The sequence below is a fragment of the Ipomoea nil genome, unplaced genomic scaffold, assembly GCF_001879475.1.
Source record: "Ipomoea nil cultivar Tokyo-kokei standard unplaced genomic scaffold, Asagao_1.1 scaffold2818, whole genome shotgun sequence".
NCBI lineage: Eukaryota > Viridiplantae > Streptophyta > Magnoliopsida > Solanales > Convolvulaceae > Ipomoea > Ipomoea nil.
Window position 1 is genome coordinate 1,820,516 of NW_017619246.1, and position 19,923 is coordinate 1,840,438.

The 19,923-nt window shown below is 46.2% G+C and overlaps 1 protein-coding gene across 1 annotated transcript; it reads right to left on the minus strand.

The window, feature by feature from the left end:
- Window positions 1-1,190: 1,190 nt before the first annotated feature.
- On the minus strand, window positions 1,191-2,883 carry LOC109158482 (acyl-lipid (9-3)-desaturase-like). Its single transcript, XM_019306402.1, has one exon. The coding sequence runs from the start codon at window positions 2,716-2,718 to the stop codon at window positions 1,375-1,377; it is 1,344 nt and encodes a 447-aa protein (XP_019161947.1). The 5' UTR covers window positions 2,719-2,883; the 3' UTR covers window positions 1,191-1,374.
- Window positions 2,884-19,923: the final 17,040 nt, after the last annotated feature.

Genomic DNA, 19,923 nt, shown 5'->3' on the forward strand with positions numbered 1-19,923 from the left:
GTCCAGATCTAATGGATGAGAAACACTGATTTTTTTAAAAAACGCGGTGGCATTTTCGTAAATAATTGAACATCAAAGTGCAAGTAAAATGTATTACAAGTGCATGTAAAATGTATTATAGGTGCAAGTAAAAATTTACTCTGAGCATCAATACTTAGTTGCACCTATAGTTCTAAGTAGTTGCACATATAGTTATAAGTAGTTGCACTTAGGTGTATGAATGTTTGCGAGTGCTTTTCAGGGGTATTACTACCCGCTGAACTCAGATCAATGAATGTTAACAAGGCAAAATTACATGCACTTATAGGTGAAAGTATGTGCACCTATAGTTATAAGTAGTTGCATCTATAGTTATAAATAGTTGCACATATAGTTATAAGCACACCCAGGTGCATGAATGTTTGCGAAAAGTGAATGCTAACAAGACAAAATTACATGCACTTATAGGTGAAAGTAGGTGCACTTGTAAGTGATTTTACTTGCACTTCGATGTTCAATTATTTACGAAAATGTCACCGCGTTATTTTTTTAAGTTATTAGATCTGGACACGTGTCGCGCACTGATTCGTTCGCATTTCCCTCATGAGCATCTGCATCCCTATATATATATATATATATATATATATATATATATATATATATATATATATTATCAGTAGGAGGGTGAAATTCGATTCTTACAAAGATGTCATGCGTGTTGAGGACCGAAACAATCATCCAACAAGGTTTCCGTAATGCCTGAAGGAGGTGTCTAATTCTAGTCTCTAAACAATAGTTTAACTCTGAATTAATCGAAACTCAATATGACCATGCGATATAAGTGGGTTATGGTATGAATAAGAAAGCAAACTTTAGAAGCCATTCCAAGATGATGATGCCAAATCAACAAGAGAGGGAAAGCACCAAACTGTTGTAGGAAAGACACTGCACAATCATGGGATCAAAGCCACATTCTATATGCCTTCCAATACTGTCAACTACACTGCAAACACCTTGTATATTGTGGGCAGTCAAAAAAGGAAAATACTACATGTACTCTCATTTTCTACTCCCACACACAAAATCTATCTTGATGTAGACACTTGTATTGAGACCCACCTGAAAAAGGTAGTTTACATCAGGGAGTAAAATTCACGGAGTCTATGTAGTAGAACTCGTCAAAAAAAACATCAAAACCAAAAGGGTGCAAATTTATAAGAAGCTTTTAGTTCATTCACTAGGCAATACCAATAATGTCTGTGTTGCTCTCACCCTACAAGACTCAATCACAAGTAATTCAAGCCTCAAAAGAATGACAGAAAACTTTCATTTACTACTACAAATCACAATCACAATCACAATGCTAATAAACACCCCAAAATTAAAGCTATCTCATCATCCATGGGTGTTAACAGCTTCCCACACTAAATTCTTGGGCACTGGCTTGGATAAATCCCGGGCTTGCAGTGCAGCAGCGCGAAGCGTTCTGATAGTCATCTCGTTTGCCTCCCAGAACGAGGCGCAGTTATAGGGCAAACCGTGCTTTTTACAAAGCTCCTTCACAAAGGGAGAGATTTTTCTGAGATGACATCTTGGCAACCTGGGAAACAAATGGTGTTCCACCTGAAATTGCAGCCCTCCATGGAACCAATCCATCCAAGAAGAGCATGATATATCAAGACTCCCACCAGTCTGCTTCTCGAACCAATCGCTGCTAGTAGGCGGTCCCACATAAACACTGGTCGAGAAATGGTTGAGACAGAACTGAACATGCTGGATCCCAGTAACCACAAAACTAGCAATTACAAACATAGCTCTCTCCCCCCAATTGGGCAAGCAAGAAACAAGCAATGGATACCAGACCCAATATGCAAGAAGCCCCAAAAGCTCCAGCCCCCTATTGGCCACTTTTCTCTTGGAAAACAACAGTGCAAATGACTGTGCATACAGATTAATCCTAGCAAAACACATGACAGGATAAAATGTCCAATGCTGATAGCTAACCAAGAACCTAGCAAATGTGTCAAAGTTCAGCTTTCTTTCATAGAAATGTGAAGTGAGTGAGTTAAAGAGGTTGGAAGATACCACAAAGAAAGGGAGGTGCTGCAGATCAGGATCAAAGTCAAGGCTGTTGCAGGCAATGTGATGGGCATTGTGGTTCCACTTCCACCACGCAATGCTTATCCCTGTAAGACAATTCCCAGTAAGGATCTGAGCAAATCTATTATACCCTTTACTCATCATAATCTGATAGTGCCCAGAATCATGCCCTAACCACCCACTCTGAATCCACAGAAACCCCATCAGCCCACCACTAACCAAATGCACCCACACACTCTCACTGCACAAAACCCCATAAACACTCACAGCAAACAGGACTACCATTAAGCACATGGAGAAGAAAACCCCATGCCCTTTCTTCTCAAACAGCCCCATCTTGGAGAACTCAGACACCAGCCTCCTGTAATCCTTGGACACCTCGGATACTGTGTAGTCCCTGAGGTAAAAGCCATTGAAGAATCTGTCAAGGTGGTGCCAGACAGCCCCTGGGTGGAATGCCACAAAAGCATCGGTCACATCTTGGCCTGCAAGGCTCCTCAGAGGCAGCTCCCCACCTGGGTGGACTTTCACCCACTCTGAAACATCATACACTTTCCCCTGAATAGACACCCACAGATCCCCTGCTTTGTTGTGCTTCTTCAGCTCCTCTGCAGTAATGTACTTCTTGGGTTCCGCCATTGATTCCCAAACCCTGCTGCTTCTGGAATTCAAGAACGAGATCTGATGAGAAGACTCCTTTCTTTCAAGCAGGAATCAAGAATCCTAGATTTCGACCATTGGAAAAGAAGATATTTTGAAGCTATGGGAGGTCCTGAATTCCTGATCTAGTTTAGTTGTAGGCTGTTCAGAGGTGATGATATACAAGAGAAAGCGCCACAGAATGTTTAAAAAAATAAATGGAAATCTGCTGTCAAAAACTGGAAATGTGCAGTGTTACACACGGAGTTTTGAGTACTGAGTACGGAGTATTGAAAGTTTCCTTTTTTAAGCCCCAAAACTTTTCTCTACTCATGTAATTCTATTAAAGGAGTAAATTGGGGTTCAAGGGTAATCATGGAAGACAATGTTATTGTTTAAAGTATAATTGCATCCCTTAATTGGTATGCAAATATTTTGCACACATATCCCAATAAAAATATCACATTTTTAAATAAGTTTTAACAAAATTGTTTACCATTGCAGTAAATTAGATCACAATCGATATGTATATCTTTTACACACAAATCCCAATAAAAGATATCATATTTTTGAATAAGCTTTTAACAATATTGTTTACACTCCTTGAATCTTAATTGCTAATTGGTATCCTTATATCTCTATAAATACTACACTTGGATTTGAGAAGTAATATCATCACTCTTTTGAATCTCAAAATCTTTTTACATCTCTTTCTAGTTTAATACTCTTTGAATTATGTCGAACCTCTCACGTTCAATCTGAACTGCCTCATACTCAAATAGTCAAATGAGGAAGATAAACTACTTTGTAGTATATATATGGATACTGCCCAAGATCCGGATAAGAGCACAAATCGTTCTACAGAATAATTGTGGGAACACATTGCAAATTAATATACGCAAATACTATCGGCGGCACATATTGATAGTCATCCACCTTGGAAATCTCTACAAATTCACTGGTCAAATATATCGACAACACTTAGCAAATTAAGAGGATGTGTTTGACAAATTGTAAACATGAATTCAAGTGGTGCATTCGAACAATATATTGTGAGTATCTTGTAAATTTGTGTTATTTAGTTGCCGATATCTTTTTTTTTTGTTATAATTTTGTTTTTTAATTTGAATTATATTTTGTTTATAATAGCTAGATAAAGTAAATGAGTTACTAATGCAAGATTCCAAATATTAAAAAAGGGATTTAAATTTGATCATGTATGACATGCATATTATTAAAGACATGTGCAAAAATTTTATGCTATTGGGAGATTGCTAATTGTTGGAGGTCGAAAGAGAACTACAAAAGGATCGTAGTCACAATATGCCAGAGCTAACAAGTCATTAGGCTCATGCTCATTTTTTGTTGATTTGGATGATGATTTAAAAACTGATGATCACTATAATGAAATAAATAATGTACGTGAACATCTTACTAGAAGGAAGAAGGGAAAAAATGAAGAAACAACTCAACTATGAACACAATCAATTATTTCGGCTTATTTCTAATGAAGTACCACATATATTTCAAAAAAAAAATGAACACAATCAATTTATTGTCGCCATGAGACAAGAAAATGAACACTTCAAAAGAATGTTCAAACAAAATCAAGATATACTTCAAAACCAATATGAGCTCTACTAGTTGTTTAAAACTTAAATTATTGCAACAAAGATTGCGTTGACGGAAGAAAAAATAGCATTGGCAAAAGAAAGAGAAGAGAACAAAATCTTAAAAATGTATTTAAGTTTTATATCAGATCTAGTTGTGTGTGAGTCTATTAGACGCCAACAACTAAGAATTGTTGCAAAGAGAGCACATGGAGGAGGAGTTGAATCAAGCCATCAATTTGACTAGTATTTTGATAATTAGGGAGGAAATGCGGATGGACTTGAAGATTATTAATTTTATTTTCATGAAGTTATATTTTATTTTTCGAAATTGTGTTGTATTTTCCTATATAAATATTATGTCGTATGTATTTTAATTTAATTTTTATTATTATGTTGTAGTTATGTTTGATGTATTTTAATTTTTAATTAATATATATTCAATATTAGTCTTGTTTCAATCGTCTTAATGAAATCTTTAAAATAATATAATTTATTGTTAATAAAACAAATTATAAATTTAAATATTTAACAAAATAAAAATACATAAAAAACAAATAAATGATAGATTTGGAATTGAATAAATAAGCAAGGAAAAAAGAGTAATTTGCACCATCCTCTCAAATTTGGCGGAGGTGAACAGTGCCACGACATATATAGTGCAGCATTGTTCACCTCTACCAAATTTTTTGGCCTTTGTCGTTGGCTTAGGGTACAATGAATTGGCGTAATGGTGCAATGGCATTTGAATATGACGTTTAGACATTCCCTTGGAGATGCTCTCATGCAAGATAATGTTAAGTTTTTAAGTATAATGATAAGAAAGTAAAATTTTAGTTAAAATACGGTGTTGTCCAAATTTTAGTTACAATGAATTAAAAGTGTTACATTTTTTTATCAACGGTAAAAATAACAAAACTTAGTCAACTGTACTATTTGTTAAACTTAGTCAAATACCTTGTGCTTCGTTGGCACCTTTGTGGCTCTCCTTCAGGGAATGTCACATGATCGAACTCTGGTAGTGGGGTATGTTGACTCTTTGGGCTACAACAAATCGAGAAAGTATATTAAACAGATACTCCCTCTGTCTCATGTTGTCGGTCCTATTTACTATTAATTGGTTAAATCAACTCTTTCTTCAGTACTTATTTTCTTTAGTATTTTTAAATTTAATTTTTTGTGTTTAATAGTACATTTAACGTAGTTTCTGTTTTTTTTTTTTTTTTAAAAAAAAACGTAGTTTCTAAATATATAAATTTTATATACTAATACTAAACTTTTTTTTTTTTGAATGCTAATGGCTCTATTGCAATCCGGGTACCATTAGACCACATAATCTTGGCAATACTAAACTTAATATTATGAAAAATTGAATTTAAAATAACTTCAGTCAAGCCTCGTTAACCGAACCAGACCAACAAAATGGGACGGAGGGCGTACTATATTGTAATCATGGTTGCAGTAGGTGCTAGGCGCTAGTCGGGCGCCTGGGCAGCCTAGCGCCTAGGCGGGCGCTAAAAAAATAGTGGCAGACTTTCAGTTTGATAATTTTAATTAATGAGGATATTTTCAACATTCAATCAAATAAAACATCAAAATAAATGAAATAATGATAATTCATAAGTCATAACATCAAAACAATATTAGAAAATAAAAATACTCAAATATGAAATACTCGAATACTTCAATCATCCAAAGATTCAAAGTATCAAACTAGTCTACGGATGGCTGGATCACTCGACCGACTTTGACCGATTTTTGGACACCTAATAGTGAAAGAGGAACAGCCTAGGGGTGTCTAGCGCCTAGGCACCGCCTACGCCGATTTTCACAACAGTAATTGTATTAGAGTCGATAGTACTAAAAAAAAAAAAAACTGTTATTATTCTTTATTAACAAAAAGCTGTTACTTTTCTTTTTTTTTTTTGAAAACCAAAGGAACCATACTTCATTAAATTAAATGTTCAATACATTGAGGAATAGAATGAAAATAACTAAGGGGACCAGAGTAAGAACGAGCAGCCCTAGCCAAAGCATGAGCAACTGTGTTTACTGATCTAGAAATGAACTGAAGAGACATTGATTCAAAGTCTCGTTGAATCTCCCGGCACTCTTTGAGAATACAACCTGTATATGTATAGTCCGGCAAAGAACCCTTGAACAGATTGCAGACCGTCTGACAATCAGAAAACATCTTCACCTTCATAAAATTCAACTCCTTAGCCCACGACAAAGCTTCCTTGACTGCTATTGCTTCCGCCATATGAGCTTCATCTAAACAATTTAAAGGACCATGGCGAGCTGCAACGTACGCACCACTTGCATCTTTAATAAAAATGCCAAAGCTAACTTCATGGGTATCTGGATACACAGCAGCATCCACAAACATTTGCATAGTATTAATTGATAAGCCCTGTGCAGTTGACTGCGAAGCTTGCCGTCCATCACCACCACTAGCTTGTGTCTCCACCATTTGTAGCCATTCATGCATGAGACGAGTGACTTCCATCCTCACTTGCGCTGGCTGCCATGCTTTATGACTCCATACAATAGCATTTCGTCCACGCCAAATACTCCACCAAATTGCAATGCATTTCAGTGAAATAGACGTGTCAGTACAAGACAAATTTCCTACAAACCAGGCTGCAAAGTCATCATCCTGATCCGGTAAGGTTGTGTTCATTAAGTCCTGCCAAATTGATATAGTCTCTGAACAATCACACAGAAGATGTCGCAAGGTTTCTGGGAACTGCCTACATAACGGACACAACACATCAATCTCCACACCTCTACTCTGCAAGGCAGCCAAAGTAGGGATAACTCCCTGTAAACATCGCCACAAAAAATTCTGCACGCAAGGAGGAACTTTAGTACGCCAAACCTGTCTCCGACATGGATGATTGGCATCACCAGAATCATTCTGAGTAGCTAGTAGCCTATAGCCTAGCTTTACAGCATACATACCCCTCAAGTCTCCATGCCAGTACCACATGTCTTCAAACTGGGTAGCAAGTGGAATTTTGAGAATAAGCTCGGCGTCTCTTGGTTCAAAAGACTTCATGCACAAGCTGGGAATTCCATTCGTTCGTATCAGGATCAATTAAAGCACTGACCTTCATTTCTTTATTACTTAATCAATTAATTTATAAATAATCAATAAAAGAAAATTACTATTTTTTTTGTTTGCAAACTGTACTGTCATACTGTCATACTAGTATTATCCTACGAGATTGGACTAATCTAGCTAAGTCTTGTATTCAACCCCTCTCCAGATGGTGTAATTATTACATACATATGGATTCAAACTCTCATTCTTAAAAATAAATAAATCTTGCATTTATTTTAATCGTCGAAAACAACACCTTTAAAAAAAAAAAATTTGAGTTTGAAAATAATAAAAGTTTATATTATGTCAATGCAATGCATTATGCATATGAAAATTTCTTTGATTTTTTATATATTAAATATAATATTGACTAACGTTTTACGGCTATTAAAAGTTGCTAGAAGAAATTTTTAAGTGAAACTTTTTATCCACTTGATCAATATTCTAAAAACGTTTTTTTTTTTAGCGAAACTCGCAGCCTCTATTTGATAGTATGAACAGAATAAATGTTACTCTTGTTTAGTAACCCGCAAACCACGTGTGAGAGAGAAACTCATTGCATATTTTGATAAGGTAGAATAAAGGTAAACAAAACATAATTTAATTTTAAAATTAATCATCAATTAGAGCGTTAAGAAAAAAGTAAAAAAGGAAAAACAAAAATATAGATATAAAATAACTCAAGTTCATCATTGGGTGAATTACCAAGGTTGCAATAGTAATTGTGGGGGCACTTGGTGGCCTGGTCAGACATCAGGGTGGCAATGCATCTTTGCAATTCAAATATACAGTCTGTCAAGCGTCAATAGAACATGGGAGTTTTTGTCACGTTGCTTCAATTCAAAAAATAATAAATTTCCCTCTGTTGCATATACAATTTTTTTTTATATAAAATGGAAGGGAGAGACCCACAAGATTACATATACAAATTTAAGCTCTTAAGATAGAGAATCTAATCTAATATTAGTAATATATGTTACAAAAGGCCGAGAAAAAAAAATCTAATATATGTACGAATTAGGTGGTGACCTACCACAAATCACACCCAATCATTATTACAGGTGTGTGGACCATACTATCAAATAATGTACAGTCAGTACATAAATAATGTACCTTTAGTATTGATGGTTTTTGGGTTTTCGGGCCCAAGGAGGTCCAGCACAATCTTTAGCTGGAGGATACACCTTTCAATAAAAATGTGTGTCTCGAAGGAAAGAAAAATGCTTTGTTTAGAATCTCCTCTATTCCCTCTCCGGGTCCTCTTTTTCTGTGTCCCTTCTACAAGAGTGGAGGAGCCTTTATATAGCGGCTCCTCCCCCACTGACTTGAAGGCCCTTAATAGCCGACTTCAAGGCTAATTAAAATATCGAGCCGTTGGTCGCCTTTACTGAGTCGGCCAACGGCTCTTTCAAGCTGGTAACAGCCGGACCAAGTCCGGCCTCTTAATGCCCTAACGGTTCCCTGTTTAAGAGTCTCTTTGATGATCTCAACGGCTCCTTGAGCCGAGTCCTTCTCTGGGCTTGGGGCCTGGCCGACTCCTCGTCCTTGACCCAAGCTCTTGCTGGGCCCTTCTTAGCAATCCTGAGCTAGGTCCCCGTACTTGGGCCTGGGCCGATCCCTGGACTCGGCCCAAGCATTCTCCGGGCTTCTCCTGATGCTAGCCCACCTTTCTTGTCTTGGGCTCTCTTCTTTGGGCCAATCTTTCTTGGGCCGGGGTCCTCACCCCATCAACTGGTCCCTCACTTTTTCATACCCGGTCCGCTAACCTGGGTTTGGAAAAGTAGTAACTGTCCGTCTCCTTTAATCACTGTATCCGCGCCTTTATAACGCCAGGATTTTGTGGGACCGTTTGGATCCTCCCCGCTTGACTTGGCACCTATAAAAGGTCTCTTACTCTTCTTGTCTCCTTCGCTGGTCCATCATGGGTCGCTCACCTCTAAAAGGGAAGCGAATCGATTTCGGCTCTCCTCGACGTCCGCTTTCTTCGAAGCGGACTCGTCCTGAGAGGAAAGGCAAGAAAAAGGCTTCTCGTCCGACTCCTCGGAGATCTCCTGCTGGTGCCACCTCTCAGCTTCTCGGCCGCCGACCCCTCCTCAGCGAGAAGCCGTGCCGCCTTTGCTTCGTCCGCCGACTCCAACAACTGCCAGGGTGACTTCTCCAGATGGATCCTTTGTGGAGGTGGCTGTCCCTGAACAATTGACTTTACGCATGACGTTTTCTATTCCTCTGGACGACCCCGACGGGCCTGTCACGGGTCTGATGGATGATGAGGACTACACTCGCTACTTGAAGGCATACCCTGATGACGAGGAGCCTGTGGATCTACTGCTCATGCCTTCTTTCTGGGATTCGTTCTGCCCATCTCCCCCTGGACCATCGGGGGGAAGGTTCTTTGGAAGCGATTCCTCCTCCCCTAGCGAGTGATTATCTAGGCCGGGGTCGGCCTCATATTTCAGAGGGGTCTTCTTTAGGAACATTTTCATTATCCTTATTGTAATAAGCTCCTCACTACTTGTACTCTTCTTCCTTTGCCAATAAAATACTATTTTCGCCCTGTCTCATATTTCGTGTTTTGTCGTGTACCCCTCCGGACGACTGGTCAAGGAGTCAGTCGGGTCGTCAGTCCTTTTTCAGTCTGACATCTGCAAGATTCCCCGTATCTCGGGTGAATCTAATTTTCTCTGCGCGGCGTGCGAATTTCACTCTTCCCGGGCGGATTTGATGGAACTAATCTCTGACAGAGATTCGCGTCATCCGTCTAATCCGGCTCAGTTATGTCAGTTACGATTCCTTCCGTGATTGCCGCCTAGATATTCGCTTTCACTGGGCTATATAATGACCCTTCATGGTTGGTGCAAATCACAATTACCCCTCATTTTCGAAGGCACGGAGCTATGAGTTACAGAGATGGTGATCGCCGTTGGTCCATCCGCAACCAGGAGCACGCTCGACTGGAAAAGCTGAAGCAAAAGAGGCTGGCTAATGGAGGACGTTTGGTGGGCGACTCGGCTTCAGACCCCATTGTGGTGCCCCCAGACATGCTGGACCTGATGTGTGAGGAGTCTATCGATTTGGAGATGGAGCCGGTGGTGGAGGATCCAGAACCAGAGGTGGAAGAGAAGTGGGAGGCTCCCCCCCTTTTTGGTATCGCCATATCGCCGAGTGCCCTGGAGAGGCCTCTGCAAATGATCGATGACGGGAAGCCAGCCGTGTATCTGGACGAGATGCCAGAGCCTGAGCCGAGTCCTCTGCCTTTTCGCTCTCAGTACTTTCTGGAAGGCCCTCCGACTGCTCGCCCGCCGGCAAAGAAGGAAGCCAAGCCTTGATCCGTCTTTCCTTGTAATTTGCATCTGGCCGAGTTCTAGGCCTTGTACTTTTCCGTACTTATTTAAATAAACTGCACATTTTCTGGCTTGTCTTTTACTTTTTTTTTTTTTGGACCGACCTTCAGTCTATGTGGCCGATTCCTGGTCCCTTTACGGCGAGACTTTTCTTGGCGTGGGAGTCGCCAAATCTGATTGCCGACCTCGTGACCGAAGTCTCTTTCGCGAACTTGACCTGTATCATCTAACGGGCCGGGTGCTATCGGGCCTTTCTAGAAGCTTCCAGTTCGTATCTGGTGGGCCCAGAGGCATGGCCTACGATGGGCTTCCGGCTTAGCAAGCCGGGTTACTGACGTTCGTCCCTAGCCTAGGGCAGACGCGCCGTTTGCAGGCTAGCCCTAGGCCTGAACCGTCGCCCCGCCTTTTAAGGCATTAAATGCGGCGTCCCTTCACATCTTGTCACCTCCGCTTCCTCCAACGAGGCGGTGACACGTGGCCGTCGCTTGGGCTTCTCCCTCTTTTAAATAGCCATCCTCTTCCTCTTCTCCTCACTTTCTCTCAATCCTTCGAACTCAACTCCAAGCTCTGCCGTTTTTCTCTGCATTTTCCTCAGTCTGCGCCCAGGTTGGTAAATGTCTTCCTCTTCTCATTCTTCTTTTTCTCGTCGTCGCTCGGTCGATAACCTAGCGGCGACCTCCCCGTCTTCTTCTTCTCCTTCTTCGTCTTCTTCTGCTCCTCCCCGTCGCATGAAACTTCCGGCAAACGTTCCATCGACGTCTTCTCTTCCTCCGACCCCCTCTTCCTCCGGGGCAGTTACTCCGATGAGCCCCACTCCTCTAACGACGGTGGCAGCTCTGCCGAGCGGCGCCGGACGGCCGCGAGGCGAGTTCGATTCAATCGTTCGGCCTTCCGGGTCACTGTCCGTCGTTACTGCGACGGACCTGGAAATGGCCCAATTTCTCCTTGAGCCTTCGGCCGTGGTTCTCGCTCCGGAAGGCCGGAAAATTTACGACCCACCTGAGGGTTGCGTGGGCATTCATTTGCACTCGGTTGCCTTTGGCTTCCGAGTTCCTCCGTGTCCTTTCCTCTCCCTTTTCTATCGTCATTACAACGTAGTTCCAGGCCAACTGGTGCCCAATTCTCACCGACTTCTCACCTGCTTCATAAACCTCTACCACTGGTGGTTGTGTGAGCCGGATTTAGACCTGCTCCGGTATCTTTTTACCGTGAACAAGGTCGGCTCACACTCGCCGGGTTTCATCCAAGTTGCCGCTCGTCCGGGGCGACAGCTTTTCGAGGGGTTGTCCGACTCCATCAAGGACTGGAAACTCCTCTGTTTCTTCGTCCGACCTGCTTTCTCCTCCTTCACCTTTCCGACCCTGTGGACGGCTGCTCTATTCAAGCCTTGCTCTCGGCGTGCCGTCTTCACTAACGATGTGGTCCAGGGCGGCGAGTTCTTGAAGGGCTTTGGACCGTACTTCGTCAAGTACTGGTCCCGAGTCCGGGCCATGGCCAAGCGTGGCTTGCTGCCGGAGGGTGCGGCCACCGTAGGTATTTTTCATTGCCTCTCTTTTCCCGTTTCTTTTTACTCTGTCTCATTCCGACTCGGAGTACATATGACTTTCTTTTCTTTTGCAGGTCCGTACGACTCCGACGCCACCAGTTCCGACGAGGCTGCTGTGCCGACTCCTGAGATGGCGGACAGAGCTGAAAAAATGAGGCGTCGGCTGACCCAGTGCGCTTCCAGCACGGCTACTGCTTCTTCCTCCCAACCGTCACCAGCTCCCAGGTCGACTCCTCCACCACCGCACAACGTGGTCGACCTGACGCCATCGCCCATCGTGTCGCCGACTCGACAGCCGCCCCCTCCCCCATCTGAGAGTCCGAGCTCCAAACGGCCGGCCGAGCAGACGGACACGCCGGCTCCGAAGAAGATCCGGTTGAGCCACGAGGTGGACGAGGATGCCCAGATCTGGCAAGGCAATTCCTCGGTCCGTAAATGGGCTGCAAACGTCCTTCTTCCTAAGGATGTGGCGACGACCGGCGCCCTGGGGGACGAGTACATCGTTGAGGCCTCGCTACGCCAGTCGTATCGCGTAGGTGTTTTCGACTCGCCTCTTTTTCGTTCTCCTTCTTAAATTTTCTGACTTCCCGTCGTCTTGCAGAATCTCACCTTCCAAATGGAGATAAGTCGGCGGCTGAGGGAGTATAAGGCCGGGCTGAAGTCCATGGCCGTTCGGGTACACAAACGGAGGAGGCCTTCTTGGAGGAGCAAGCTAAGCACGCCAAGGCGGTGGAAGTGCATAACTCCGAGATGCTGAGGGTCACCCGTCAGTGGGAGGAGGAGCGAGACAAAGTGGCGACCATCGCCGCGACCTCGGTGGAGGACTATAAGAAGTCGGCGACCTTCGAGGCGGACATGAAGGCGGCGATAGAGGCCCGGCAGAAGGAGATCGCCAAAGCGTGGCTGGCGACGCCGGAAGGTGACGACTTCCTTCTGGATCTGGGCGAGCGCGACTATCGCCTTGGCTTCTGCGAGGCGCAGACGGAAATCCACTCCGCCCTGCTGGTCCGCGACTCCTCTTTTACCCCCGAGAGCTGGGGCCTCAAGCCGGTGATAGACGTTCCCCCGGCGACTGAAGGACCGGCGACGGCTGCTGATCCGACGGCTCTCCCTGCGGCGGCTCCTCCCAATCTTATTGAGTCCTCCCCGTAGGCAGAGGACCCTTCTTCTATTCCCCCAGCTGGACCAACGGCAGGGGCACAAGTTGAAGGGGTCGCTGTCGACACCCCTTCCCCAGTAGCTTAGGGCTATTCTTTTTGGGATAGCCCCTTTTTGTAAAGGCTGGCCTCCTTCTCGGGCCTTTTTGAATTTTAATGAAGTTTCCTTCTTCTCTTTCCTTCTGTGTTGCCTTGAACTCGATTAATTTCCTTAAGGTTCCGGAAATCGAAGAAATATTTCTAAGGCCTCGGGCCCTTCTGATTCTGAGAGATGACTTGGGCTCAACGCCCTGTTGGCTCCTTATACACTCGCCGAGTCCCTCAATCGAAGCGACTCCTCTGGGCGTTTTTCTCGGAAATGACTAAGGGTCTGGGCCCTTGTTTCCTAACTTTTCTCGCCGAGTCCCTCAGTTCAGGCGACTCCTTAGGCTTTTTCTTTCTCAGAAACGTTTTTAGGGTCAGCGCCCCATTGTTTCTTTATATACTCGCCGAGTCCCTCAGTCGAGGCGACTCCGCTTGGCTTTTTCATGGAAACGTCTAAGGGTCTGGGCCCTTGTTTCCTATCTTTTCTCGCCGAGTCCCTCAGTCGAGGCGACTCCTTAGGCTTTCTCTTTCTCAGAAACGTTTTAGGGTCAGCGCCTCATTGTTTCTTTATATACTCGCCGAGTCCCTCAGTCGAGGCGACTCCTCTTGGCTTTTTCACGGAAACGACTAAGGGTCTGGGCCCTTGTTTCCTATCTTTTCTCGTCGAGTCTGGGTGATGGTTATCAGTAATCCGTACTCTTTTATTCAAGTCTCTCGGTACCCTCGGGCCTATATATGGCCTAACTTTTCCTACTGATATAACTTCTTCAAGTGGATGACGTTCCAGATTCGGTCCACCGGCTTGCCTTCCAGGGTTTCAAGTTTGTAAGTGCCGGCCTGGACCACCGCGGCGATGCGATAGTGTCCTTCCCACTTTACCACGAACTTGCCTCCTTTCGCGGGCTAGCTTGCTTGCCGGTCTCGTAATACAAGATCGCCGACCTGGAAGGTTCGTGGGCGAATCCTTCGATCGCGGTATCTTTTTACCGCTTGTTGATATTCGACCATCCGAGCACTCGCAGCTTCTCTTTTTTCTTCTAGGAAATTTTTCTCAATTCGAAGACTTTCTTCATTATCCGTGTCGGAATAAGTGCGGACCCGGTGAGTGGGCTCGACCACTTCAATTGGGACCTTAGCTTCGAAGCCGTACGCAAGGGAGAACGGGCTCTCTCCGGTCGCTCGCCGCTGCGTAGTGCGATAAGCCCATAGGACTCGGTCAAGCTCATCCGCCCAATTTCTTCGGATATCTTCCAATTTCTTTCGGATTCCATCCACTATGGTTCGATTCACATTTTCGACTTGCCCGTTGGCCTGTGGGTACGCCACGGATACCTTGGTATGGCGGATGTCGTGTCGGCGGCAGAAGTCAGCAAACGCCTGGCAGTCGAACTGTCGCCCATTATCGCTGACAATATGCTCGGGCAAGCCAAAGCGGCAAATCACCTTCTTCCATAGGAAGCGTCGGCACTGGTACTCGGTAATAGTGGCCAATTGTTCAGCCACAACCCATTTGGTGAAGTAGTCGATAGCTACGACACAAAATCTCAGGCCCTCGGGAGCTGCTGGTAACGGCCCCAACAAGTCGATTCCCCACTTAGCAAATGGAATAGCCGTGGTGACCGGCGTGTAGAAGGTAGCCAACCGAGTGTCTTTTCGGGCGAACGCTTGGCAAACGCCACACTTGGACATCCATTCGATGCAGTCTCGCATCATGGTCGGCCAATAATACCCTTGGACGACCAACTTTCGGGTGAGCGTGTGGGCGCCCTGGTGTGCGGCGCAGATGCCTCTATGAGCTTCGTCCATTATTTTTTCGGCCTCGGGCCTGAGCAAGCATTTCAACATAGGACCCCCGAACGACCGTTTGTATAGCTGCCCATCAATGATTTTGAAAGAGGGGGCTTTCCGTCGAACCTTAGCAGCGACTCCCGGATCTTCCGGCAATTCGCCTGTTTCCTTGAATCGCCGGATTTCCTCTATCCAGAACATCTCGGGGTTCTTCTCTCGGTCCCATTCCTCGCCGGTCACCTGCTGGACTTCTACTGTTGTTTCCTCGATACTTGGTCGCTCTAACTCTTCCTTTTGGCATATCTTCACAAGATGATCCGGCACTCCCTCCAAGGCAATTTTAGACAATATGTCAGCTTCCACGTTGTCTGCCCGGGAGATGTATTCTATTTCATAAGCTCCGAATTTCTTTAACATCTCGACCGCGCGCTCTTTATATAAAGTCATCCGCGTATTCTTAGCCTCACATGTGCCTGAAATCTGCCCGACTACCAACCTGGAGTCGGTCTTGATTCTCAATCGCTCCACTCCTAAGGCCTTGGCGAGTCGAAGACCATTTATCACAGCTTCATATTCGCCCTCATTGTTAGATGTCGGAAACAAGTAGCTCAAGGCATAGTATAGCCGGAACCCCTCCGGGGAGATGAGCATAACTCCACCCCCGCAGTGTCGTCGACTCGACGCTCTGTCCGCATGCATTTCCCACCACTCGCCTAAACTGTCCTCCGTGGTGTGTTCCCTTTCTTCTTCGCTCGCCATGCACTCGACCAAGAAGTCGGCCAAGGCTTGACCCGTTATGGAGGGTCGTAGCTGGTACTCAATCCCATACTGGGTTAGTTCCATGGCCCATTTCACTAGTCGGCCGGACGACGAGGGGTTTCGTAGGACGCTCCCCAGCGGTTGGTCAGTCAGCACTCTGACGGTATGGGCTTGGAAGTAAGGTGCTAACTTTCGCACGGTGATCACCAACGCGTATACGATCTTCTCCCGGGTGGTATACCGCGACTCGGCGGCCTTCAGGGAGCGGCTTACGTAATAAACCGGGTGCTGAACGCGCTCTTCCTCTCGGACTAGCACCGAACTCACCGCCTTAGAGGAGGCGGCTAAGTATAAGAATAAGGGTTCGCCCGCCTGGGGAGTGGACAATACCGGGGGTGTTGAGAGATATTGTTTCAACTCTTCGAACGACTGCTGACACTCGGTGGTCCAAGCGAATCCCTCCTTCCTCTTCATGGCTTCGAAGAAGGGCACCGTCTTATCCGCCGCTTTGCTCAGGAAGCGGCTGAGGGCGGCCAGTCGGCCAGTCAATCGTTGCAGGTCTTTGATGGAGCTAGGGGGCTGCATGTCGATGATGGCCTGTACTTTCTCCGGGTTAGGCTCAATACCTCGCTTGGTGACCATATAGCCCAAGAACTTTCCACCTTGTACGGCGAAAGCACACTTTTTGGGATTCAACCGGAGGTTATATCTTATCATCACTTCAAAACAGTCGGCCAGATCTTCCGCATGTTTGCTCTCCTCTCGGCTCTTGACGAGCATGTCATCGACGTACGCGGCCATTGATTTTCCCAGCAAGTGCTGGAATAGTCGAGCCACCATTCGCGTATATGTAGCTCCGACATTCTTAAACCCAAAGGGCATGACTCGATAGCAATAGACTCCATCCGGCGTTAGAAACGCGGTCTTTTCTTCGTCTGCTGAGTGCATGAAGATCTGATGGTACCCCCTGAAGGCGTCCATGAAGTTCAGCAAAGCTGACCCGGCAGTCTCATCAACCAATTGGTCAGTATAATCGACGCACATTCGCCACGCCGGGGGCTTCGGTACAAGAACCACATCCGCCAACCACTCCGGGTATTTAACCTCTCGGACATGTCCGGCTGCTAACAACGTGCTCACCTCCTTTTTTACGAATTCTCTCCGATCATTGGCCAGGTACCGCTTCTTTTGTACGACTGGCCGATGCTCAGGGTCTACAGCGAGTCGGTATGGATTGATCGACACCGGGCATGTCCTCTGGACCCCAGGCAAAAACCAGCTGGTGTTCTCGGAGCACTTTTATGATTTCTCTTCTTACTGCTTGCGGGAGACCGACCCCAATTCGGACCCGCCTGTCCGGTTGCTCAGGATCAATCTCCACCTCTTCCAATTCAACAGCCGGCTCGGGGCGAGGTATCATTTATCTTCTTTGGGGGCCTTTCCGTGATCTCATGGACCTGCATCCCTTGCTTACCCATTCCTCGACAGGCTTGCAGGTAGCAATCGCGGGCGACCTTCCAGTCGCAGCGCACCGTACCTATTCCATTTGGCGTGCGGAATTTCAGGCAGAGATGCTCGATTGAAATCAAAGCTCCTAGATCCTCTAGACCCGGTCGGCTGAGTATAGCATTATGCGAGCAGGCCAGATTTACCACGATGAATTTCATACTGAGTCTTTGTACGTCTGGGTAACTGCCAATTTCAACTGGCAGAGTAATGGATCCTTCGGCTTCTACCGAATCCCCTATGAAACCGGCGAGTGGAGTTTTGACGGGATTCAGCTGGTCTCGAGCTAACCCCATTTTCGTGAAGGTTTCCAAGTATAACACATTAACACTGCTCCCGTATCGACCAGGATTCGGCGAACGACTACCCCCTTGATGTCCATGGCTATAACTAACGCATCTCGATGCGGCGTCTCACCAGCCGGTAAATCTCTATCGGTGAAGATGATGGGCTCTCGGCACGCCTTCTTACAATTCTCCTCGCGCCTGTACATTGTCCCGACGTATAGCTGTCGGGCCCAGGCCTTTCGAGTGTTCGCTGAGTCACCACCTTCTGGCCCGCCGACTATCATGTTGATAACCGGTTTTTGACGCCACTGAGCCTCATCTTCTTCAGAAGCAGGCTGCTTGCCCCGATTACTCTCGGCGGCGACGGCGGGATCCTCGTCCCCTCGATTGGCCGACCTCCGTCTCCATTGATTAGGAGGCCGGTTCCTTGCTGGATGATACCCTCCATGATCTTCTTCAGGTAAAAGCATTCTTCTGTGCTGTGGGTATAAGATTTATGGTAACGACAATATTTAGAAGTCTTACCCGTCTCTTCGCTAGTGATGCGGTCATCAATCGGCTGAGGCGGAGGCGGGGCGACCGCTTGTATTTCGTGCACCGTCCGTTCGGGAGCCGGCTGGCAGGGGTGTACGGCGGGCCTGTCATATGGTCGCCTGATTTCGGATCGTCGGGTCGCGTCCGGGTGCCTTTCCTTAGTTTCGGCTCGCGTTCTCTTTCCATTGGCGGACCCGCCGACTTCGCGCTGCCGTTTGTGTTTTATAGCTTGCTCTGTGTTGGCCCTCTTGTTGGGCATATGGATAGCTTCCGCGTAGGTAGCCGGGCGGTTGTCCCGCAAATCTCGGTATAGCTGGCCGAACCGCAGGGACTCGATGAAGAAGGTGAGTGCCGTCTGGTCCTCGACCTCCTCTATATACTGGATTTCTTTCTGCCAACGGGCCAGATAGGTTTTTAAGGACTCGCCCTCATCCTGATGAATGTCGCCTAGGTGGGTTAAGTCTTTTTGTGGTCTGATATTAGCGGCATAATGGCTCATAAAACGGTCCGCTAGCTCTTCGAAGCTACGAATCGACCCCGGCGGCTGTGCCACCAGCCACCTTTGTGCCGGGCCTTTTAATGTGGGCAGAAAAGCGCGGCACATGACCGGGTCTTGAACTCCCAAAACCTGCATCTTGGCTTGGTAGCTCAGCAAATGCTCTCGAGGGTCGCCGGATCCATCGAATGTGGCTTGCTCCGGGAATTTGAAATCACCGGGTATTTTAAAGGCCATGATCTTGTCCGAGAAGGGGAAGGCGGTTAATAATGTACGTCCTGGGGATTTGGCTTTTCCCTCTACCTGCTCTCTCAGATTTCGCACTTCTTGGACTAAGTTTGCCACCTCGACCCTCTCCCGGGTATGATTTCCTGTTGATTCCGTGCTCTCACCGACCTCCGACTCGGCCAGTTCGTTGCGGTTGCGGACGGGCTGCTCTACACGGCGAGCCTCAGTCCTGGTTCTTCTGGTACGATTCTCTTCGCGTGCAGTCTGCCGATCGCGAGTAACCAACGGGACACGACTGGGTTCCCTCCGACCTAGTCGTTCTCTCGCCGACCGCCGTCCGGCGCTCGGACCTAGCCAAGAATGAACGGACTGTACTGGCTGGCTCTCGGCTCGGCGGTTCTGTTGCCGGTCATCGGGCCCATGAGACGGCTGCTGATTGCGCTGCGGTAAACGAGTGGCAGACTGTTCTCTTACTCCTCGACTCGCCTCGGCGAAGGCACGCCCGATCGCATGTAGTTGCTCCGGGGTGAGCTGTACCTGAGGCGGCTGTTGATTTATCGGTGGTGTGGGCGGCGGCGTTGTCTCGTTTTCCCGGCTCTGAGTGTTTCTCCGATTCAATTGGTTTCTCAAGTCCGCCCCCAGTCCGCTATCATGTCGGCTTAACTGTTCCTGACTCCCGGTCATGTTAGGAGCTTTTCTGATTCCTTACGTCTTATGACCGAAATTCCTCTCGTCGTTTCTTGAACTCGCCTCGCTCGGGAAG

What these genes read in the sequence shown, in the direction of transcription:
- LOC109158482 (XM_019306402.1), bottom strand. Translation starts at nt 2,718, where the DNA reads ATGGCGGAACCCAAGAAGTACATTACTGCAGAGGAGCTGAAGAAGCAC.